Source organism: Trachurus japonicus, chromosome 3 (assembly GCF_045865225.1).
Source record: "Trachurus japonicus isolate A0001 chromosome 3, Traja_1.0".
Classification (NCBI taxonomy): domain Eukaryota; kingdom Metazoa; phylum Chordata; class Actinopteri; order Carangiformes; family Carangidae; genus Trachurus; species Trachurus japonicus.
The window spans coordinates 37,247,985-37,272,461 of NC_140909.1; the positions used below are offsets into that span (position 1 = coordinate 37,247,985).

At 42.4% G+C, this 24,477-nt stretch overlaps 1 protein-coding gene across 1 annotated transcript; it reads left to right on the forward strand.

Moving 5' to 3' along the window:
- Nucleotides 1-528: 528 nt before the first annotated feature.
- trpm5 (transient receptor potential cation channel, subfamily M, member 5) lies at nt 529-22,885 on the forward strand. The gene is made up of 26 exons (XM_085772274.1): nt 529-1,311; nt 3,249-3,316; nt 5,020-5,176; nt 5,307-5,487; nt 5,930-6,096; nt 6,238-6,415; nt 8,139-8,203; nt 8,627-8,812; nt 9,150-9,249; nt 9,381-9,499; nt 10,231-10,572; nt 12,659-12,802; nt 15,747-15,870; nt 16,042-16,187; nt 16,931-17,043; nt 17,142-17,243; nt 18,168-18,426; nt 20,269-20,387; nt 20,501-20,633; nt 20,720-20,894; nt 21,094-21,262; nt 21,378-21,556; nt 21,809-21,941; nt 22,147-22,219; nt 22,359-22,449; nt 22,566-22,885. The coding sequence occupies exons 1-26, from the start codon at nt 1,285-1,287 to the stop codon at nt 22,706-22,708; spliced, it is 3,693 nt and encodes a 1,230-aa protein (XP_085628400.1). The 5' UTR covers nt 529-1,284; the 3' UTR covers nt 22,709-22,885.
- The last annotated feature ends 1,592 nt before the right edge of the window (nt 22,886-24,477 follow it).

Consider the following 24,477-nt stretch of genomic DNA (forward strand, 5'->3'; position numbering starts at 1 on the left):
TGCTTTTTTCATTTGCACGACTGCAAAGTGCCAGTGCAGTGAGCGCAGTAAACATATATATTTATACTGTGTGAATGAGATGGCACCAGAAGGCAGCAGTGCAGCTCAGCACTCCAGGGAACAGTGATGAGTGGCCACCACGGTGTGTCTGCCTGCCAGAGTCCTGCTGCCAAAATGAGACTCAAAGTAAGTGCGGTCTAAATTGAGAAGTAGTTCAAGTCAGGAGAAGGGATTTAGCTTCAGTTACATATAGGTTAAGACTACGGTAATTAAAAAGGCATCGCTTTAATTGCTTCTTGTCCCCAGTTGTGCCTAGGTTTGAGATGTAAGAAGATTGTCGCTTCTTGTATTTGTGTTAGAAACTCAACTCCAGTCAATTCTGATCGTATTATTTCTACTTGGTTAAACTGATTCAATTTTAAACACTGGCTGGGAAACGTGAAGAAGGCCCCCGTTCTCTCTCTCTATCTCTCTCTCACATTATTCAACCGTCATAGCTGCCAGTTAAATCCCAGTATGATTTGCTCGTCACTGGGCAGCTCCACTGGAAAAATTGGGGATTATGGGTCTGGCACAGTGCGGGAGAGACCGCTCGCTGTCTGCTGCTGCAATTTGCGGATCAGTCTGGTGACCTTGAAGACCCCTTCACAAAGCTTTCATTCCACCTCTGGCGGATCTTGTGTAATATCTGTGCTGAGGGTGGTGATGGTGGAGCAGAGAGAGCATAACTCCTGCAGTTTGTGGATCCACTTATGTTACAATGGTGCACACAATACTAATAAGCTATAAAATTAATCAGGGAATCATTCTTTTGTATATACTACACATGGTCCCCATCTAGCTAATTGAATATGGCAAAGTTGTGACATTGACACTGGTGGCTGGTGCAGACACTAATGGGAAATATCACAGTTTTTGTATTTATCTATTTTCCATTCTGCTGATTTTGCAATTTGCATTTTTAATTTTTGTACAATTATTTGTTCAGTTGTGTGTGAATGTGCCAAACACTCAACTGCAAAGCATCTCTTGTAAATTAAAAGTGTATCTACCAGTCAGCAGGAGGAGTTTTTGGTGCTGATGAGAGCAAAGTTCAGCAGCAGCTGACCAACATGCAAAGTACGGGAGGGACGTCGTATCGGGATTGGCCGGAGGCAGGGCCCCACCTTTACCCCACTTCCTGACGGCCCAGGTGGCGGAGCTGACGGATGGGGATGAAAACTCTCTCTCGGCGCCTCACAGGTGTGTTGTGGCAGGAGGAGCGGAGGAGCGTTCTCTTCAGCCATGCAGCAGAGACAAGACACACCTCTGGTGAGTTGCACACTCGGGTGACTGTTGTTTTTTCTATTTGCCAAGTTTTAAACAGGTCAGTGTGAAAGAATGCTGCCTGGGAACACACAGTTATATATATTTCATTTCATTTTGATTTATTCCATTCATGGTTTACATATTACACACGGTTGCACATATTTACATAATGTATAGTCACCATGAATGAAAAGGAGCAGGATGACGAAAAACGTACAGTACCATAATTGCATTGGCTTACTATCAACACCAATATTATACACTATATTTCAAAAAATTAAAGATGATGAAACATATAACAAGTAAACAAGTAGCAGTGGACACAGCTTGTCTATCTTTTATTTTTTCCCTTCTTTTTCTCTTTCTCGGTTTTTTATTTTTACTTTTTTAAACATTTTCTTAAACTGAGATATACTTGTACAACTTTTCAGTTGCTTACTTTGTGAATATTGTGTATTATGACAAATGTTTAAACACAACGCAGTACATTTACACCTCCGCCTCCATTCACACTGCGCTGTTTATTGTAAGTCAAGGGCTGCAGCACAATATAAATTCATCCTGAGATTTATGTATAAAGTAAAAATGTAAATGAATTTAAATTTGAAGGCCATAATTACACAGTTGACGAGTTTTACGTGGAGGTAAAGCAGGAGTTCAGGGTTTGGTCATTTATCTAAAGAGGTGCACTAATGTGCCAGTACTAATATCAGAGAGATATTTCATGCCTTTTTTTTCTAATCAACAGTTGGTCCTGAATCAGTAGTTCCTTTGAACATTGCATTCTATGCAAATGTCTTAACTCTCATGGTTCACGGTGGTGGAACAAACTTTTTTCGGTTGCTTTTGTTCTTCTTTTCCTCTTTTTTTTAATCTCAAACCACAATTCATGCAATATTTGTTCTGAGTTATGTCCTTTCATAGCAAGCCCGAGGTTATAACTCTATAAGATGTATAGATGTGTCACTGTAGTCAGTGAAACTGAGGCTTTTGGGATTACTTTACATCCTTTAAATTTAAACAGGAACATGTGTCTAAGAGCTGATTGTTGGGTCAATACGTCTTCCCCACACTCTGCAGCTGTGCTGCCTTTCTGCTACGGTGCACACATTGACTCAGACAGATCCCAGATCACCGTCTCTTCACTTCATCGTGCTTGACTTCAAGCAAGATGTAAAGTGTGTGTAGTGTGTGTGCACACAGCTGGGCCTCCTCTCCTCTACCTTTGCATGCAAATGGTCCTGTTTTTCATACCCAGGAGTCTTTTCCCTCCCAGACTCAGACCTGTAGTCAAATAAAGGCTCCCACACTCACATTCAAACAGATGGCTAAACTCTGATTGGTGTTAACCATAGAGCCACAATTTAATGTCTTCTTTAATTTAAGATGCACTGGTAAAACCATTGCTTTTTGTCTGTGAAATAGCCACTTATGTTGCATTTTTGTTTTAATCATATCTCACCGGCAGCTCAAGTGCCCATGCAAATAAGGCCGGCTGATAAAAGCCTGTGTTTATTCAGGCAAATGGATAATCTTATCAATAATGAACCAGTTTACCGACTGAACTCTGTGTCATTTATTCTTATGAAAAGAATCACTCAGATGGACAGACTGTGGCTGTTTCCAGCATGAAACAATAACTACGCTTCTCACAGTGTCAAAAGCAACATCGCACACACACTTGTATCGCAAGGGATTTATGTTCAAGAGATAGATTCAGCGCCATGGTGCCGCTTCATGCACTTTGTATGAGTGACGGCATTTTGGAGTATTTGGAGTTCAAGCATCAGGCAGGAAGCTCTTTGCATAGGAGGCGAGGATGAAAATTCAGCTAACTTTGCATTGGCCGCAAGTGCCTCTAAGAATCCCTCCGTTGGCAAGTGGTGATGCATTTAGAGGGAAAAATTGGACATAATATCTGTGCGTTCATTTGTTTACAGGGGACGCTGCAGCCGCAGACACGATGCCTGAGATGTGGGGATGCGCTGGAGTGGTCAGAGGAGCACAGGTGTGTGTGTATGCGTGTGTCAGAGGTCAATGATAAGCCTATTCCCTCCACATGAAGTCATATATCTAATACAGTACATGCAGGCAGCTGGCAGAGGCCCTTATCAGAAACAAATGACAGCACTGTTCAGTATTCACTATGAAGACATCACCGTCACATCATCAGAGACGAGACATTTGCAAGCACCCAGATCAGTCCAGTGATTAGCAGAGCGAGAGTGGAAAGAGGTGCTACAGGAGGCAAACATTTGTACTGGACTAACAAGCCCTTAACTAATTCCAAGTACAGTTTTCTATTTAAATTATTCATGAGAGTCGGTCATTATTTCCTAGCTGTAGAATGGAACGCTTTAGTCCAGCGTTAAATACTGAGAAAAGCCAAAGCGCTCCATGTCTGATGGAGCAGATTAAGGACAAAGCAGCCAAACTAACAGTATAAAACAGCGCGCAAACCTCCAACCGGGCAAAAATCATCCAAATGAGTTGTTTTTGATGATGGAACACGTGGGTAGGTGCCTAGTCCACCTCTGCATCTGGATCTGCTGCTGCTACATAATATGCATCATGACCCAGTCTGGAAATGATGAAGGCTCTGCCCAATTAAGGATGAAAGTGAGGGTTAAAGGAAAGTGGAAAGTAATGAGTTATGTCCAATTATATGTCAAACAAAAGGAGAAAAAAAAGGGATGTCTAAAAATGGAAGATAGTTCCCATGGAGTTGTTCTGTGTCAGACTGTTCAGGACTGACATGGTGGCATTAATCTTTTTTTTTTTTTTGTTCCTGCTACCTGACTTAACTGCACATGTTTTTGCATTAGCATTAGGACTAGACCTGATAAATAACAACCAGACACAACAACACAATAACCCGCCCTGCAGACAGAGTGACAAGTCATTGCTCTTTAGGTTAATTTGAACACTGGCATCACTTGTTGGAGCTGCCCCAAGTTAACATTTCACTAGATGTCTGTGACACTCTCAGGCATCCCTGAAATTACTATAGTTACTATCTGTTCATACATAATGGATCAAAAAGTCCTATATTATACGAGGCTGGGAAAAAATTAGCCACATGGAGTGAGTTTCATCCTGTAGATTTTTTTTTAGATATGTAGCAGAGGAGCTGGAGTTCCCTGAGAGCCCTTAGTGCAGATGTAATTATAATGGTACTGTTTAAATACACAATGTCCCACTCTGATGCACCCTGAGAACTAAAATAGTCTCTCTTGAACTTGTTTTCCTAATTTGTTTTTAATTATTTTACTTCATTCATCTATTTATTTTCTTGTTCTCTGTTTTTTTTTTCCTTTTTCTAGTTGTTTATTTTAATTATATGGTAAAATGATATCCTGTTTGTTTGCTCAATAGCTCTATTTATATATTGTTATATTTACTTATCTTACTTTGTACAGTACGTGCATGAGGGGGTGGATGTGTTTTTGTGTACTTGTTATTTAAAAGGAAAGGAAAGAAAAGAAAAGCAATAACCAGAGACTCCAAAAGAGAAAGAGAACTTGATCACCGGCCTGATGTTTTTAGGACAGATGTGAGCCATGAGACTCCACAGCCCTGTCCAGGTGCCTGCTGCACTGCAGGAGAGCAGGAAGACAGAAGAGTCCGTGGAGCTCTATTTTTCTATTGTGTTGTGTCGGTGAGGACTGATGATACGCTGCACATATCCATTTAATGTGTGTTTGTCTTCAGTGTCCTGCTGGGCTGCTCCTGCTGCTCCACGGTGGATGAGACGCTGGAGAATGTAGCCAGAGGCCTGGCCAGCAGGATGAAAAGGGAGAGGAGTCACTGGGCAGCTGGACGAGTGGGCGACATCGACTTCATTGGCTCCACAAAGATGAGAGGAAAGGTGAAAGCCGACTACACGACTGAGGCTTATGTAACACAAAAGTAAAAGTTTGTAGAGTAAATGTTTTTGAGGAGAATCCTGACATATGAACTTGTGCTTCTTCTGTTTTTTTATATATATAAATATCCAGTTTATGAGGGTGTCCAGCAGCACAGACCCTGTGTTGATCTACCAGATGCTGACAGAGGAGTGGGGCCTGGCTCCTCCTCACCTGGTGGTGGCTCTGGTGGGAGGAGACGAGGTGGCTCAGATGAAGCCCTGGCTCAGGGACACTCTGAGAAAAGGACTTGTGAAGGCTGCACAGAGCACAGGTTAGATTCAAAAGGGGGGCGGGGGGGCGGCCCACACAGGCTCCATCACTCAGAAAGCGGGCTCTCTGTTGCCCTCTGTCGCCTGCCAGCAGAACTACAGCAGACACATCACAGAAGATGAAAAACCAGTCTTTTATTTAGATGTGTGAGATCTAAAATAAGAGTCATACATTATTTATAGCTTCTTTTTTTAAACTGCGTGATTGGTAAAATATTTCTCATGAATTTTAATGTATGTAAGGAGGCCTAAGACTGAAGGCTTTATAACCATACAAGGCAATAATCTAATTAGCGTCATCAATAGACCAGCAGCTTGTATAGAATCCAGGACACAAGTGAACTAGTTTTGGTACAAACACACGATAAAGATCTGTGAGCACAGACGCTGTCCATACCCCCTTGCACACATTATACTGACTGTATGCCACTGCTTGTTCTCCAGGGGCGTGGATTTTAACTAATGGCCTTCGCTTTGGCATCACCAAGCACTTGGGCCAGGCGGTGAGAGATCACTCCTTGGCGAGCACCTCCTCTAAAGTTCGAGTGGTGGCCATTGGCATCGCACCCTGGAACATGATCCACAACCGAGAAGCTCTCCTCACTGCCAAGGTTTCAGGACACACATGAGACAATCGAGCGCTAATTTAAAAAGAAAAAACAGCATCATTATGAGCAAATATTTACACAGTCCACATCAATCAGGCATTATTAATGCTGTCCTTTGCCTGCATCCTCCATCACCCTCTCAAGGTGGACGAGCCGGCCGTGTACCAGCCGCAGGACCTGCCTCATGGCTCGGTCTACTCCCTGGACAGCCATCACTCTCACTTCGTGCTGGTGGAGGAGGATCCCAACAGGCCCGGAGCCACCAGCGAGATGAGGGTGAAGCTGCTCAAGCACATCTCCCTTCAGCGGACTGGTTATGGAGGTAAATCCCCTTTAGGTCACTGCTGGGAACCAGTAATGGACTGAGAATCTTTTTTTCCGAGGCATCAGTAATGATATCAGAGCTCAGAATGACCCCATGAAATGTTAAATCACGCATTTACGTTTACATAATATAAAATTTAGAGAAATATAAACTGTAAAATGTATTGAAATATTAAAAGCAGAGGTGCTCATTCAAACAGCCGGTCCTAGGTATTAAATTATATACTATATAATATATTATTCATAATGCATTAAGCATTATTCACCGTGGTGATGCTCAAAGTACAGGTAGCTACTTCATATACTGATACCTTAAAAAAGCCCTGCTTTCATATTTTATGACCTTTTAATATGGCTGGCTGTAGAATCATGTGCTGCAAAATTGTACACAAATGTAGTAGTCTCCTCAGAGCTCTGTTTGTTCAGCACAGCAGAGTAAAACTCTGCTATAGACTCCTCATGGCCCATGGGAAATAAAAAAATATATATTTTAAAAAGTGAAAAACAGAAAGTCTCCCGGAGAATAGCAAGTGAGGAGGCTCGCCAGCGTCAGACGCTCTGTCTTTCTCTCTACGGTCCCTTTAGTATTTGATTTTATACCACAGACTTGCTAAGATGGATAACTGGTGCTGCCTCACAAAACCCCCAGTAATCAAAGGTACTCCGGAGTTTCTCTTGTAAACAAACAAGAGATTATGTTTACACAGAGTTTATGTCTACACTCTCCCCACAAATGTGTTTAGTGCTGTTCGTGCAGCCATGTTTGCTGCTCGCTCGCAGTCTTTCCCTCTTCTTGCCTTTTGCAGGGATGTCACCGCTCTTGTCTGTATGTTGCTGCCAGCAAATGACAGCCAGCGGAGTCATTTCAAACCAGCATCAGGGAGACAGAGCATGTGACTCACACACACTCATGAGCGCACAGCCAACAAAGCGGGGACTCATTCTCTATTCTTACACCTGTAGTAAAAAAAAAAACCCATTCCGTTCAGAATTGCTTTGCAGTTTCCTCTCAGTGCCTTTCAATGCCTCTGTTGTGGAAGATTATATAATATTTCATTTTTCCAGGGGACACTAGCACATATAGACGTATTGAAATATCGATTTCAGACCAAGAGGTCATGACTTACCAAGGAGGCAAAACATAAATAAGCAGAGAGAGAGAGAAAAAAGTCTTGACTTGACTTTTTCCACTTTTGTTTAACCGTTGGACTCCGGTACGGTGTCCCTGAGAGCTCAAAAAACTGCACCTTAACACAAACACTCAAATTCAGAAACCCTCTTCATCCATTTGTGCATTTGTGAGGACAGTAAAAAGCCCCAGCTAAGCCTTGTCCAAGGCCCAGTTGTGACTTTTGAGGTTAAAAGCATTGAATAACAAGGTTGACCCAGTCTGGGTTCATCTGTTTCTTCTTGTTTTTTCTCCTCCTTTTGTCTTAATCCTGATAGCGAGGGTGAGAGAGAGAGACAGGGAAGTCAGAGAGAGAGAGAAAGAGGATGATGGATGATGCGGTGCAAAGGGACAACAACGGGAACTTGTGAAAAATACTATATGTATGAAAAACACTTCAGTCAGACTGGTTGTTTTTGCAGTTGACAGAAGAGAAACAAGCTGATGCGCAGTTCACACAGCACTGGGAGATAATACCAGAGTGGTAATGCTTTTTAAACCACTCTGACATGCAAATGATTTTTATTCTGAATATAGATTTTGGTGATTTCAGGTGCAGGCAGTTTTGAGATCCCTGTTTTGTGTCTCCTGGTCCACGGGGAACCCAAGATCCTAAGGGTGAGTATTTTGTTTTTTTTTTAAACTCAACAACTGAAATAAAAAACACGTGAGACTTTATTATAAAACCCAGATATCTGATGTGTCACGTGAATGTGCATAATCTGACTTTGAACAGTGGCCTGAGAATTAGGCTCTGAATCAAATTCTGTCTGGGCCGCCTCCTGAAGTATAGCGGGCCAGAGCCAGACTGCGAGACAAATTATCTCCGCTTACACGAAAAAACCAATCTCTTCAACTTAAAAAGCCGGCCTGTTTATTTGCATAAAGAGAATTCTAACTGAGGAGATTAAAGACGGCTTACACCGATCAATACGACTCTGTCGATGCCGAGTTATTAAGTTTAAAAAAAAAACATGACATTTATGAGTTCGTCCAGGCGTCTGAACACCGTGTCCTTTTTTTTTTTTTTTTTTTCTGCAGAGGATGTATAAAGGCATTGGCAATTCAACACCGTGGCTGATCCTGGCAGGCTCGGGAGGCGTGGCCGACATCCTCGTCACACTGATGAATCGGGGATGCTGGGATACGGACAGCGTTCATGAGCTGATGCTGGACACCTTTCCAAATGCCCACCACAGCACAGACATCAGTAACTGGGTCAAGCTGGTGAGAGCGATGTGCACAGCATGGAGGCAGGCACATACACGGATATGCACACATCTCCAACGCTGCCAGAAAAATGGGGCACAGTGAGAAAGATTGTGAGAGAAGCTAATGTAGGATTTTCAGTCTTATCTTCAGAATTTATATGTGATGACCCAATTAGGAATATGAAGGAGGAGGGAAAGATACCAATAATTCAAGATATATTTTTTTCAAACTGACATAAAGTAGTTGTAATTTTATAATAAATATAATCTGTAATAATACTACTACTAATAAAAAACACATTACTGTACCTCACTGAAGTGAGATATTGATCATTATTTCTCCGGCCAATCAGATCCAGAAGATACTTGATCACGGGCATCTCCTGACTGTCCACGACCCGGAGCAGGAGAGCTCGGAGCTGGATACAGTCATACTCAAAGCTCTCGTCAAGGGTAAAGTACATGGGTTTTGTGAGAAAGCAAGAGAGGGAGAGGCTTGATATTTTAAGAGTTTCACATTTTCATTTGTTGACATCCTGTTTTTTGTTTTGTTTTTTGTGTGTGTGTGTGTGTGTGTGTATCAGCTTGTAAGAGCCAGAGTCAGGAGGCTCAGGACTTCCTGGATGAGCTGAAGCTGGCTGTGGCCTGGAACAGGGTGGACATCGCCAAGAGTGACATCTTTAACGGGGATGTGGAGTGGAAGGTGAGATTTGTCCTTTATTGTGTTTAAGACCAGGAAGTTTATGTTTATGTTTATTTTATTTGATATGGACATCATTGAGACTGTTCCAGTGGACAGACCAGATGCTTTGCTTGGGTGTGTTAGCACACGTCCTAGTTTTCAACACCAATCCATGGGCGGCTATTCTAAAAACACAGAGCATATTATCAACAGTATGAGATAAAACAAAGTGCAGTAATATTCTGGAAATACAGAGCATATGATCAGCAAAAGGAAGTAAAACAAAGTGCATGATCATTACAGTAATATGCTAATCTAAAAACACAGAGCACAAGATCAGCGAGAGGAGATGAAGCAAACAGAGAACAGTAATATTAGTAACAATGAGAAAGTTCATATTTATACATGATAGTATTGTTGTTTTGCTTTAACCATGCTTTTAGTCCCCTGTTAAAGGAGTGTGTATCAGTCTCCAATTTCAGGTGAGTGGGTAAAGGTTAACCCATTTTATTGAGAAGTCAGACTGATTTGTAACCATAAATTGAATCTCTGCTACCTCTTTGACTCATGTGGCTACCTGTAGCTCTTTTTTTCCCTTTATTTTGAATTCTATTTGTCATTGTTTGTATTCAATCAACATGAAAATGAACTAATCAGCACAGAAATAAATAAGAGTGAGCCCCTGCACATCTCAGTAACCCAGCACATCACAAAAAGCTTTTCACTGTAACATAGATTTGTGCTCTTTGCAGGCGTGCGACCTTGAAGAGGTGATGATGGACGCGCTGATCAATGACAAACCGGACTTCGTGCGCCTTTTCGTGGACAACGGGGTGAACCTGGGCGAGTTCCTGACCTACGGTCGCCTGCAGGAGCTCTACTGGTCCGTGTCAGAGAAGAGCCTGCTGCACAACCTGCTCCTCAAAAAGTACGAGGAGAAGCAGATCCTGCTGGGAGCCGCCAGGACGCCCGGCCCGCCCGGACACCATCCGCCCGAGCAGGGGAAACCTCGCTTCACCCTGTACGAGGTCGCTAAAGTGCTGAAAGACTTTCTCCACGACTCCTGCAAAGGCTTCTACCAAAAGATCCCCACGGTGAGTACGTCGCTGCGTCACAGTTCAGGGCCAGTGACCTGTTCACACTGCACTGAGTAAGAAACCTGTCCACTGATGAATTAGGCTCCACCTCCACCTGCAAGCAGCTCTCATCTCTCTGTCTCTATCTCTCCAGCTTGTGACACCATTATGTGAAGCAGCGTCTGTTTGTGACCCCTTGACACAGTTTGCATTTTTGTCTGTGAGTTATGAGCAGAAAGTGATTTTCCCCTCATTCCCAATTGTTAAAGGCTGCGAGGAGGCAATAAAAAAAGGTAATCTACAGACTTCACGGTAAATACGCCTCCTGGAGAACAGTGTGACTCTGTAACTGTGATCTCTACGGTGGCCCAGAGGGATCAATGCGGCGCAGCTCAAGAGAGCACATGCAAATACACATAAACACATTGCACATTCTGAAAACGTCATTGCCAGGATCATCACAGGTTTTTTGCTGTCATTCCCATAAAGAGAGAGAGAGAAATATACATACATATATATTTATATATTGCTTGACTTAAAGGGATAATTCAACATTCACCACATTATAGTTCAACATTCACCACGCTATGAGATAATAACGGAACGTTACGAGACAGAGTCGTTTTAGAGGTAAATTCATGCAAAACAGGGGCAGTTCCCTTCAGGGGCAGTTTTCCGGCAAGAAGTCTCTGCATTTACCCCGAAAACAACTCTGTCTTGTAACGTTCCGTTATTATCGCATAGCGTGGTCACAACTTTTCCACGACAGCAATTTGGAGTTGTTGGATTGTGTATTTGATTAGTTTGATTAGGGAAACCAAGAAATCCCATGAGCCTCCGTAGCGTAGCGCTGAGCAGCTTGCCGCTCTGCTCCACCGTTCTAAAAATAGCTTGCACTGACAATTAAAGGTAACAAACCTACTGCTATGACTATAGCGATTATGGCAATGGGCCAATTTGCCAAAGTGTTGAACTATCCCTTTAACCGTGGGCTGCTGTGGTTTGGTTACCCCCCCATACACACACACACACACACACACACACACACACACACACCCCACACCTACAGCATTATGTCTGCATGAAACACGAACGCTGTCGTGGCGTCAGGCTGAATTTGCGGCCTGTTTTTGTACTTGCATCTGTTTCCTTCAGCGGCCATCGCAGACCTCACACTGCACCTGCAGAAGTGAAACACCGACTCAGACCCACAACCTCACCACAACTGTTAGTTAATCCCGTCTCTCTGTCTCCTCTGTCATGTCAGCCCTTCACAGTGACCTGATAGCTGAGTGGCTGGGGTGCATAGTCTACCCCACGGACTCAAATCCCCTGAGTAACAAGTCCCCAGTTCGACAAACCATTCGTTTTGCTGCATGTGCTTCCTCCTCTTCCTCTTCCTCTCTCTGTTTCTATCAAATCGAGGCATAACCAAAAAAATACCTTTAAAAAAAAAGCCAGCCTTCTCTCCGTTGTTGTATTATGGAAGCTATGGAGGGATTTACAGCCTTATGTTTTATCCAAACAGGAATTACATCATGTTATTGAAGTCACGGAATATTGGCTATGATTTGTGTAGCGGAACTGTAATAGGTCACCTGTTTTCCATGCTGCGTATCAACACACCGCTCCTCTGCAGAGGTCGACAGCACCTCTTCATTTTACACCATGACTCAAGGGAGCGGGAGCGATGGATCATCATCACAAAACCAAATCTGTAGTCACATCCTGAGAAACCTTGTCTAAATATATCCTCTGGATTTGCAAATTAATTACCACTCTCTATGTTGTGTAATACATGGTGTTTGTACCATAGCGCACAGCATTGGAGGAAAAAAAAAAAAAAAAAAGGTGATAATTTCAGGGAGGAAATTACACATCAAACCATGAAGAAAATCTCTGTCTGTTCGTCATGTTTCATAGGAATCATTTTTTAAATATGACAGGGAGACAGAGCCTAGTTTTCCTTCCCTAGAGTGAATAATTGGTTTTTCAATAATGGCTGCCATTGATTGTATGACTTATGTAATAGCTGTACGCCCTGTAAAGTGAGTAGATTTACTACATGGAGTGTGCTGTCTGTCTGTCTGTCTGTGTGCTGCAGGAGAAGCCGGCGAAGGGTCGACTGTTCCACAGCCAGAAGAACCTGGCGGAGTTAGAGGAGCGCTCTGAACATCCTTGGAGGGATCTGTTCCTCTGGGCCGTCCTTCAGAACCGACAGCAGATGGCTAACTACTTTTGGGCCATGGTCAGTTCTTGTCAGCTTCTTTAGTCAGATCGGTTCCAGGCAGCAGCTCACGCTCGGTCCAGCCCACAGTGCTGCAAGCTTCAATCAATGAAAGTCTAATTGTGCTGAGCGTTGGCAAAAAAAAAAAAAAAAGGGGGAGCGAGAACGTGCTCAAACCAAACTTAAGTGAGATGAATTATACCCTGCTAGTTTGTATTCTGTATTCGGCGTCAACATGAGTAATGTGGGCCAGCGCAGTGCAGGTGCGGGTCAGCCCTGCCATATGAAAATGTCACTCTAGATAAAAAGGCGCAGCAAACGGCATATTTACCAAGAGCTGAGGTGAACTAAAAAGCTATCTTATCTCCAAGAACATTATTCAAATGAAGGTCATGGCGCTCGCAGAGGCAGTATATTCAAGCAGCAGCAGCACGCCACTGGTGAGGTAGTGCAAGCGTGTCTGAAGTCCTTAGGAAGTTAATGAGAAATATATCCTGACATGTAATTGATGCTCTGTGAACAGTTTAAATGGCACCAGTCAATGGTAATTGCTCTTTGTTTTCAACATATTTCCATGGCACCTTTCATTTCTTTATTGCCCTTCCCTGATCCAAGGGAACCAATTACTGTAATCTCACAAACGGTCACCGCGATGCGCTCCTTTCCTGCGTCTTATTTCAAACATTATCTGAAATTATGGTAATTGCGTTCATTGTGTGTAAACCCCCCCCACCCCACCACCACCACCACCTCCCCAACCCCTTCCCAACTGAAAAATCGTTTTACCACTCAGACTCCAGCCGGGATATCTGCATTCATAATTTCATTGTTTGAAGTATCTCTCATGTAGAAGGCCTCATCACAATTACGCTCGCAGGCTGGCTTATGCAAGAACAATATCTGAAAATTAATATGCACATACATATGAGGCTTGAAATGACATTATACAGCGTAATATATATAAAAAACACTGATAAAGAGAGGTATGAGGTCCACACCACCAGCTGTAACTTCAAACACAGAGCTCAGTGTTTCTCTTCAATTACACATTAGACATGTAGGGTCCTGTTGGTCCATGTTTCTTCTGCAGAGAGAAGGTTGTTATTACCTGTTGATTATAGATGATGACATTATAAAACCAGAAGCATCATGGACTCTAATGCTATAACAGATGACAGCACTCTGTGTTTAGGAAAGACCAAGTAATGGTTTTCTTACAGTGGTTATTAGTCGCTGTCTGTCTACCTATAAAAAATAACATTCATTGTATCCTCATGTGTGTATATGTGTGTGTATGATGGACAAAAAAATCTAATGTTAAAATTGTTGTTTAAAGAAACAGTTTGATGCTATTTGATCCAATTTGTTCACAGATAGACACGAAGATTGACATCACTCACTATCTTATCTGACCATTTGATAAGAAGCTTGACCTCGAGGACAGTTTACTAGATAGCGGTAGTTGTATGAGTCATCTTAAAAAAAAAAAAGAAAAGAAAAGAAAAGCATAAAAACAACAAGCTGTGCCTTTACAGGGTTTTTGTGTGCTGGGCTATTTCTTAGCCAGCAGCAAACTCTTTTTTGGTGGGGGGCTGCTTCAAAGAGCCAGGCCAGCTGCTGAACCCTGCCTCAGTCTCTGTGCTTAACTATTTCCCACAATGCTGAAATACTCTCTAAGTATTCAAGCATCATGTATCAGTGTTTTCTTTTTTTCATGCCCTACGCTCTTTATTAAAATCATACACAGACTACTTTGCATAACTTCCAAACATTTGCAAACGTTCCACATTCATACAACCACTTGTTTCCATTTATCTCTTTTAGAGATGATGATGTCGATTTGTGCTTTCAAGCTCATCAGGATGCAACCACGGCCCGGCTTCTAAAAGTTTATTAAGACATTAATGTTGAGTATGCTGAATTCATTATGAAAGGTTCAAGTTTGATTTTCTCTTTTTTAATGTACTTTAAAAAAAAAACAAGTGTGTGCATAAATAAATTCTCTGGACAGTAAGACGAAGTGATTTGATCATAAACTGTAATAAACTAAGCAAACACATGCAATGCATGAAGCAAACTCTGGTGGAGGCCTTCAAGGCTGTGGTTAGATTTCTCTATCTCAGTAGACGTCACCACTTTGGCCACATCCAAGGTGAAATACTATTTGATATTTGAGTCCAAGGGCGTGAACTGCTAAAATGTAAAACATGGGCTTGGTGCCTGATATCACAACCAAACCATGGACTTAGCGGGCACAGACAGGTTGACTCCAGGCTGAAAGAGACACAAAACAACTACTACTACGAGTGTTTGGGTTTTTGTCTTTCGGCTTCTTTTGCATCTCTAGTGGTGATTTTACCTCTTTCTTTTAATATTTTATTTCACAAAAATCAAAATCATTGATTCAAATCCATAGTTATAAACAAATAAATATGTCATGGTATACATACAAAATTCAAATACAAAAACAGCAACAACAACATTAACAACAACAACAAAAACACAACAAAGGTGAAAATTACAGTATGAGTAGAGATTTTTTTACCTGTCTTAAATTGAGAGTCAGTTCCAACAGAGGCTGTGGACCACTTGGCCCCTGACCTCCAGTGTGGCCTGCGGGGCCTGTGGTCACCGATAGGCCCATTCGCTAACTCCTCCATGACTCAAACTGGCAAGGCATTTTAGTAAACATCTGAGATATTTATATCATCTAATTGCCGTCAAATCTTTGTTCATATTGTGCACACGGTCCTTTTGTACGCTGTAATTTATTGGCCAAATCTCACAGTGGACCTTCAGAAAACAGGGGGGTGGGTGGACTTAGGAGTAGGAGTGTATCTATTGCAGCTGGATGCTCACATGCATTTAGATGCCAACAACGCAGCTCACTAAAAGTCTAAACTAGATTTCTCAGATCCCTCTCTCAAACCCATTTCTTGGATTCAGCTTTCTTTTAATCCCTCAGGGCCCCGAGGCGGTTGCGGCGGCGCTGGCGGGTTGTAAGATTCTCAAGGAGATGGCTCGACTGGAATCGGAGGCTGAGTCTGCGCGGAGCATGAAGGAGGCCAAGTATGAGCAGTTTGCGCTCGGTGAGTATATAAACCACGCGATGACATCAGAAAAAGTAAAGGTTAAACATAGCGAGTGGTATTTTTTAATGACCTCATGACAGTGTACAAACAGAACCCAATTGGAAAGGGAATAATGTACCTGAATGTGCCAATTCTGTGTTTGACACTGTGTGCCTGTTATTGTGGCAGATGTCTTTGGAGAGTGTTATTCCAACAGCGAAGACAGAGCTTATGCTTTGTTAGTGAGGAGAACACACTGCTGGAGCAAATCTACAGTCCTTAACTTGGCAACAGAGGCTGATGCCAAATCCTTCTTTGCCCACGATGGAGTTCAGGTAACAAGCAGCTGCATCCACATGCTCCACGCACGCTTTCCAAGTGAACTGATTCTTTCATCCAACAGTTTCAAATTGTTGTAAATTCGATAAGGAGAGACAGGTGATTTATATTGCTGCCCTCAGTATTGAAACACTGCATTTTCCCAGGGCGCTGCACGCAATCCATGTTGTTTAGCTGCTCATTGACCTCCATTCACTGCACAGTCTCATCTAAATATCTCTCCAGCTGACATCCGTGTCATTAGAAAGTCATCACGGGGAGTAAACTCGTAATTCAATGTCAGCAGGGACAGTTAATAAGCAGAGCAAAACTGGAATAACTATGTATTTAAATCACACAGTTGGATTGATGTAGTGTGTTGTTCATTATATTTTGGTAAATGTGTAATATTTCACAAGGATGCAGATTTTATTGGTCGGTTCTGACAGTATGGCATGTGCTTTCACGTGACCTCATCCCAAGATGCAACTTGACAGTTGAGGGGAAGGAAATGCTTCACACACCATGTGAAATGGTTTGATGAGGAGGGAAAATTAGCATTTTTTTTTTTCCTGTGAACCAAGTGGGGCAACTCCCTGAATGATGCTTCCATGGATACAGTGACAAGACTATAAAGGCTATAATAACTCCAAGGCCTGTGGTGCCCTCTTGTGGTTGACGTCATTCACCTGTAAAAGTTAGTTTTTCCCAACTTTTTACTTTCACCCAAAATGATACAAATCTAAACATTTCCCTCCAGGCTCTGCTGACTAAGATCTGGTGGGGCGCCATGACGACAGACACGGCCATCTCCAAACTAGTGGTGTCTTTCTTCTGTCCCGCGCTCATCTGGACCAACCTCATAAAGTTCAGGTGATCAGCCTCACGTCGCCTCAGTGTCCGTGTGTGTTTTGTTGTTGTTGTTGTTGTTGTTGTTGTTGTAGGCACTGACACACTTGTGTGTTACTCAGTGATGAGGAACACGACAATCGGAATGGCCGCGAGCAGTTTGCGGAGCTGGACAGTCTGGATACGGAGAAGGCCTTACTGTTAACTGATGACGACGACCCTCTGTGAGTTTGCCGTCATAAAATACTTAAAATGATCTTAAATAATAATGATAATTATATTCTGTAGCTAGAGATGGGTTAGAGTTCTTCTCATATACTCATTACACTGAAAAAACTCCAAATCCTACCAAGAATATTTGTCTTATTTCTAGTCAAAATGTCATTTCTAGTCAAAACAAATCAAATTATACTTAAAATAAGACTCATCACATAAAAAAGTAACTTGTTTTTGACACATTTTACTTCTTTCAAGCATATTTTCACTTGAAATCATCTGATAGTGGGGCAAGTTTTTCATTCTTATTACAAGCACAAAAAAACTTGCTTTCACTTGAAGATTTTTCTACTTATTTCAAGTAAAAAATTGTTTGAAACAAGTGAAAATTATCTAAAAGCAAGTTAATTTTTAGGCGATGAGTCTTATTCTAAATGGAAAGAGATTGTTCTGACTAGAAATGAGACATTTTGACAAGAAATAAGACAAATATTCTTGGAAAGATTTTCAGTTTTTGCAGTGTATATATGTCTAAACACCTGTCATATCCCATTACCGTGCATTAGCACACCTCACACTTCAGGTGTAAGTATCAGGTATAGAAATCTGATGCACTGCACCATTTCACTTTTTTTCCCCAGGTGGAATTTCACTTGTCTTGCACTCAAATGCATCATGAACATCATAAAATGCATAAATCATGATAGAAAATATTATTGAAACAACACATACAGAATCCCACATAAAACACTGTACATCAGCCTGAGTGCATCCAGCCTACATCAATAAAGCCGACCATCAAACGTTTGAACAGCATCAGTAATCTACCCACGAGGCCAGGATAGTAACCAGCGTTTGGATCATTATGTACTCGTGTTTTGTACGTATAATAAAAGCACCTGAGTGTCTCTTTTCTGCTCTTTGATATCCAGTGACACTCCACCTGGAGATCCGGCGGCTCAGAGCTGTGCCTCTGTCTGGTGGCGTTTCTTAATCCGCCGCTGGCGACGCTTCTGGAGCGCTCCTGTCACCGTGTTCCTCGGTAATGTCATCATGTACTTCGCCTTCCTCTGCCTCTTCACCTACGTGCTGCTGCTAGACTTCCGCCCGCCGCCGCCCTCTGGCCCCGGAGCCCCGGAGATCATGCTCTACTTCTGGGTCTTCACCCTGGTGCTGGAGGAGCTTCGACAGGTGACCGTCAAAGCACCGCATCACACTGGCTTTACAATCAATTTTTAAAACTCTCAGGTCATTATATCGTAGTAGGTTTTTTTTTTCCAGGTGTCCACATCTATCAGTCTATGGAGTGTGACACCTAATTTGAAGCTCTGCCTTTTTGTTAGATGTGCTTGCATGACAGAGTCCATGCCTGGCAGGTCAGACACATCTGAGTGGGAGCTGATGTGAATTGCAGCAATGAGCTCATTCTCTCTGGGGCTTTAAGGATTCATGAGCCTTTCACCTCTCAGGCTGACTCCCTCCCAGTGAGCCAGGTCAGACGAGCATGAGCCCTTATTTCACTGATCCCATTCAGACTTGCTCCCATGGGCACAAAAGCCCCAGATGAGACAGGGCTTCACCTTCCCGTTCCCTTGGCTCACACTTTTTTTTTTTTTCAACGTGCATCTCAGAAAGTCCCTGAGCTGAACAGAACTGTGGTGCAAGTTTCCAAAAAAAGAACCATACAGCCACAGGCGGCCCTGGCACACTACCAAGCCCAGCGGGGCTCCTGTGGCATCAAAGGGATGGCTCTGGGGTCCATGCTACTCCCTAAAGGAACACCATGCCAATGGGGCCAGTGTTCTTATCATAACTGTCATAGAACAAGGTTAGAGACTGGAGGTTTGTCAGCTTTTTAATTCTAATAGATGGGCTGATGCAAGACCTCTCACTCTCACAAAGCTGTGGCAACCAATGGCGATCTCTCTCTCTTTCTGTATGTATGTGTATATATAGTATATATATATAAATATTACATATACTATATATTATATATAATGCTTTGGCATTTGATGCTGCCAAAGCAGGTTTGACCAGTATTTCCATCCAACAGTACTGTGAATGTTTGATGGGCTTGTTACATACAGATGTGAAAATGTGTAATTGTGTCATTAGCTTAGGCATGTTGTGTTTTGTCTATTCCTGAGATTTGGATGAAGATCAGATCAGATTCTTTGCCCAATCAATGTAGAAAAGCAGCTGATGTCATAAAGTTCACATATATTCTCTCATTAGTGGCATTTGTAGCAAAGTTGTGAAGGCAGTCAGGGCCCCACACACACACACACACACACACACACACACACACACACTGGCTTAGTCTATAACAGCAGCATTCCTCTCTCAGCTAGTCAGACAGTTGTGCAATCCAGAGACCCAGCGCTGCCTCCACCTGCACTTACAGGTGCCCCGATCGAGCCTCGAGAGACACTCCACCTCACACTTCAGGTGTAAGACACATTTCACGGGAGTGGGAAAGTGGGACACTGCAGGTGCTTTTTAAAGCAGTGGGGTTGTGTGGCTGCCAACTCCCATTTGGCCCCGCAGGTGTGTCTGAACAGGGCTCCAGTGTGACCTGGCAAAGGGCGTCTTAATATGAGAGAGATATTACTCAGCTCTAATAGAGAATCACGGCAGATGTTTAAAAGGTTTATTCTACCTCTGCACTTATTCACAGTATAAACGCATACTGTATAAAATGGAAACGTTACCTTTTTTTCCCCTAATTTATATGTTTTTTGAATTTATTGCTGATTTACTATGTTTAAAATGTAAATTAGCAACATCTGTCTTTCTTTCATTCTTTGAGACTCATGGCTCTAATTTCTGTCACAAGAAAACAGCGATTATTCTACACTATCATTTTTAGATTTCAGTTTACAAATGACACTAATATGCTATAACAATTTTCTACTGACGATAAATGTCTCGTCACACGTTTTACAGCAACAATAAAAAAAAAACTGAATATGATTTACTATTTACAACCAACTATATCTTACAGTAGAAATTCAACTCTCCTTTATGACTCAGAGCTTTTTCACGGATGAAGAGATAAGCATCTTGAAGAAGTTCAAGCTCTATGTGGAGGACAACTGGAACAAGTGTGACATGGTCGCCATCTCACTCTTCGTTGTTGGGGTCTCTTGCAGGTAATGGAAAGAAAATAAGAGAATTAAGCTAAAGGAGTGAATGAATGAACTAGTTACCCAGTGTGAAGAAGAGGTCAAAATGTAAATGTCAGTTTGAATATGATTTTTTGCAGGATGGTAACTCACACCTATGAAGCGGGGAGGACGGTCCTGGCCATAGACTTCATGGTGTTCACTCTGCGTCTGATCCACATCTTTGCCATCCACAAGCAGCTCGGCCCCAAGATCATCATCGTGGAGAGGATGGTGAGCACAGCGGAACACCACCATCTACTACACGACCCTGCCGCTCTCTGCCGCTGATGAAAACACAACTTTTTTCCGCTTTACAGATGAAGGATGTTTTCTTCTTCCTCTTCTTCCTGAGCGTGTGGCTCATTGCGTACGGCGTCGCCACCCAGGCTCTTCTGCACCCCAATGATCCCAGGATCGACTGGGTGTTTCGCAGAGCCTTGTACCGCCCCTACCTGCACATCTTTGGCCAGATCCCCTTGGAGGAAATTGATGGTAAAATCACAGAAAATGCCAAATTTTTCTATTTGTATTTTGGAAAAAAATGTAGCTTTTAAATATGCGCTGTGCAGTGGGACAGTTTATTGTCATGTTACATTTTGCTCATTCATGCAGTGCGGGATGCCTCTCTGTTGGCCCTGAATGCTGCTGAATGCTAATCTAATTTTCTTGTTCTTTCATAAACGGAGGACAGCTGCTCGCATGCCTGAAATTAACTGCACCGATGACTCAGAGGAGATTATCATGGGCCTACGGCCGCCATGTCCCAACATCTATGCCAATTGGCTGGTCATTCTGTTGCTGGTTATCTTCCTTCTTGTCACCAATGTCCTGCTGCTCAATCTGCTTATTGCCATGTTCAGGTGGGAATCCATAAAACGCCTGTATATTTGTTTGTCTGACAAAAGGGGTTGAGCCTGTGGCTTCTTCCTACATGCTAACATGGGTTTTCCTTTCTTTATTTTTATCCTTTTACAGCTACACATTCCAGGTGGTGCAGGGCAACACGGACATCTTCTGGAAGTTCCAGAGATACAACCTGATTGTGGAATACCACAGCCGTCCAGCACTGGCCCCACCCTTCATCATCATTAGCCACCTTTCTCAGATCCTCCTCAGCCTGGTCAAACAGCCTGAGCCCAAGCAGGAGCACCTTGGTATGAGAGGCCTATATGCACATTTCAGCATATTTCCACTGAAGACTATTAAGAACTTCTACCTTATTTCAGAGAGATGAAATAGCTTTTTGTTGCTTATCTTGGCTAAATTAAAATTAGGCTAAATGAAATACACACTGTGTGTTTATCTCTGCCCTTCACCTGCTCTAGCCTCAGAAATTGCCTGTCAGTTAATTGGTTATTGGGCTGCCTTATAGTGTGTATGTGTGTGTGCGCGTGTGTGCGTGCCAGAGAGAGAGCTGCCGGCAGGGCTAGACCAGAGGCTGATAACATGGGAGACGGTGCAGAAAGAGAACTACCTGGCCAAACTGGAGCGTCAGCATTGGGAAAGTAGCGAGGAGAGACTCAAGAGCACCTCCTCCAAGTAAATGTCTAGCATGCACTTTTGAACTGACAATACCCTGATTATAATTATAATCTTATTTATTATTTTTATATTAAACCAGCACTGGTAAACTCACTATACCCTACACACTTTCCTTATGTTAAAGCTTTTCTGCCCCCTGGTGGTATAATGGCATTATTGCAACACTGAATCTGCTTTTAACTGAGCTTTATTTGTGTCCAAGGGTTCAGAGCCTGCTCAGGATTGTCGGTGGGTTTAAGGACCAAGAGAAACGACTGACATCCATGGAGGCTCAGGTAAACCTGGAAGAGTCACCTCTACAGCTCCTTTTCACACTGTCTGGTTGCACTTCCCCTAACGCACGTTTCACATGAAAATCTACCAATGTCATGGCGTCTTACATCACTCAGTGGTTTCTGGCTCACCTGTCTCTAGGTCAGATATTGCGGAGAGGTGTTGTCCTGGATGGCAGAGTGCTTTGCTAAGAGCACACTCAAGTGTGGGAAAGAAGCTCCCAGAGCTCCAAGTGAGTCAAAAGTGTGGTCAGACAAAGGGAAGACTGACTCATAACTTGAGTGATTCTTGCACTACTGTACGAACTTTGTCATTTACAGTATATACTAATGTGGAATCCAATTTCAGCTTCTCTAGCAGGACCCAAGGCGAGTGGTTCTAAGGACGCAGCTCACAGTGAACCGGAGAAAGAAGCCAAAAAGGACAGTGAAGCCAGAGCAGGTCACCCAGGATATGGAGCTAACAAAAAATTCCCCTACATTGATGAATGAGATTGAGAATAATAACATAGCTGGTAGCACTCAGACAGATCATTCTGATCTATGATAGTAGGCTATACGTAAGATTTTAAGATTGTTTAAAGGTATTGTTGTTGTGTTGTTGGGGAAACGGGGACATTGATTCAGTTTGGACCTTCATTGAAATTGATAAAATGTTTGTATCGATTCATTAATGTCCGGTTTTCTTTTTGTTGTTATTATTTAGGGTGTGAATGCATTTCGGTATTAAAGGAGAATTTCGGCCATTTTTGACCCCTAAATTGTTTTGCTAATGGTTACCCAGTGTTTGGGGGAGCAAAAAACGCGACTAAAATTGATGCAGGCAAACCGGAGTTGCACCATGGCTACCCAGGGCTAGGGATAGCGACAATGCTAACCTATGGGGGCAATTCTTTCAACCACGACAAACACTCAAAAAACAATCAAATATCTATGGTACATGACTCCAATCCCTACGAGACACCACTGAACTCATATAGTGTACAGTATAAACAGTATAAACTTTGTGTTTTTGCATGTAACCACTCACCTCAGACAGCCTAACTCTGAAACATCCTGGAAAGACATTACTATCAGATCGCAGAGCGCTTGCTCTCCCCGCCAACACTTTTTCCTTGTTGTGATGATTTCTTTACAAAAATAAACGGTCAAGCAGTGCAGTGGTAATGTCTATAATAACTCTGACCGTTTATTTTTGTAAAGAAATCACAACAGGAAAAAAGGAAGAAAAAAAGGAATTCTCCTTTAATACTTGTACACCTTTCTGTTTGTTTGTTTTTTGGTTACATGACAGGAATAAATCTTTCTTTCATTATCATAAATTATTGATGAATGGTCTAAGACAGTAGAAGACAGTAAGTTTAACTTTAATTTAAGGCTTTCGATGAGGCTATAAGATCCATGACAACAACCCATTCAATCGTTTACATTAAGAGTAATCATTGATAACACAGGCAAAATCACTGAATGGCGACTTACCAACACACTGCAAAAGCAAAAACACAATCTATGGACAAAGCTTAACAGCCTTAAAGGCTTTACAGGCTTTTTAAGTAAAGACGTCGATCCATGACGGTGGATTTGTGTCTACTCTTGAAATGTTTTTATAGGTCACATTAATCACGCACTGTATAGGCACAGGGCACATCAGGCATATTAAGCACAAGTCACACTGAGCAGGAGCTTGTGGCTGTCAAGAGGCGACATGCGCGACTCGGTGACTTAATGTGCTTTGCTGTAAATGTATTCGTCAGAAATATACAGCAGTGATGGGAGTGAGTAAACAGAGAAATGCAGGTGTTGTCAATGTCAGTCAAAAAGAAAACTGTGAAGAATAAAATGCTGCATGAGTTTGACTCGATAATCCTCATCCTCAAAGTGACCGTAGTCTTTAAAAGGAAAAAAAAAAAAAAACACCTGTGGAGTTTTTGTTTACAGTCAGTGTTTCCCATCAACATACAATATATCTTTGAGGGTCACTTAATATATTGATTCCATTCACTTCCTGACAAAATATCTGCAAACCATACTTCTACATGTTTTGAAACTTGCAGTGCTTCCAGATATCTAAATACTCATCTTCTTCTTCTTCATCACCCTTTTCTCATAACTTCCGTGGCTAACATGATGCTCCTCAGCGACTTAATTCATCTGTAATCCAGAAATGGATAGCACCTATTGAATTCACTGAAACTTACTGATCTGACACATACATGGAACCTTCCTCATGCTTCCTTGTTTTTGGCATGAATGTATTGTTC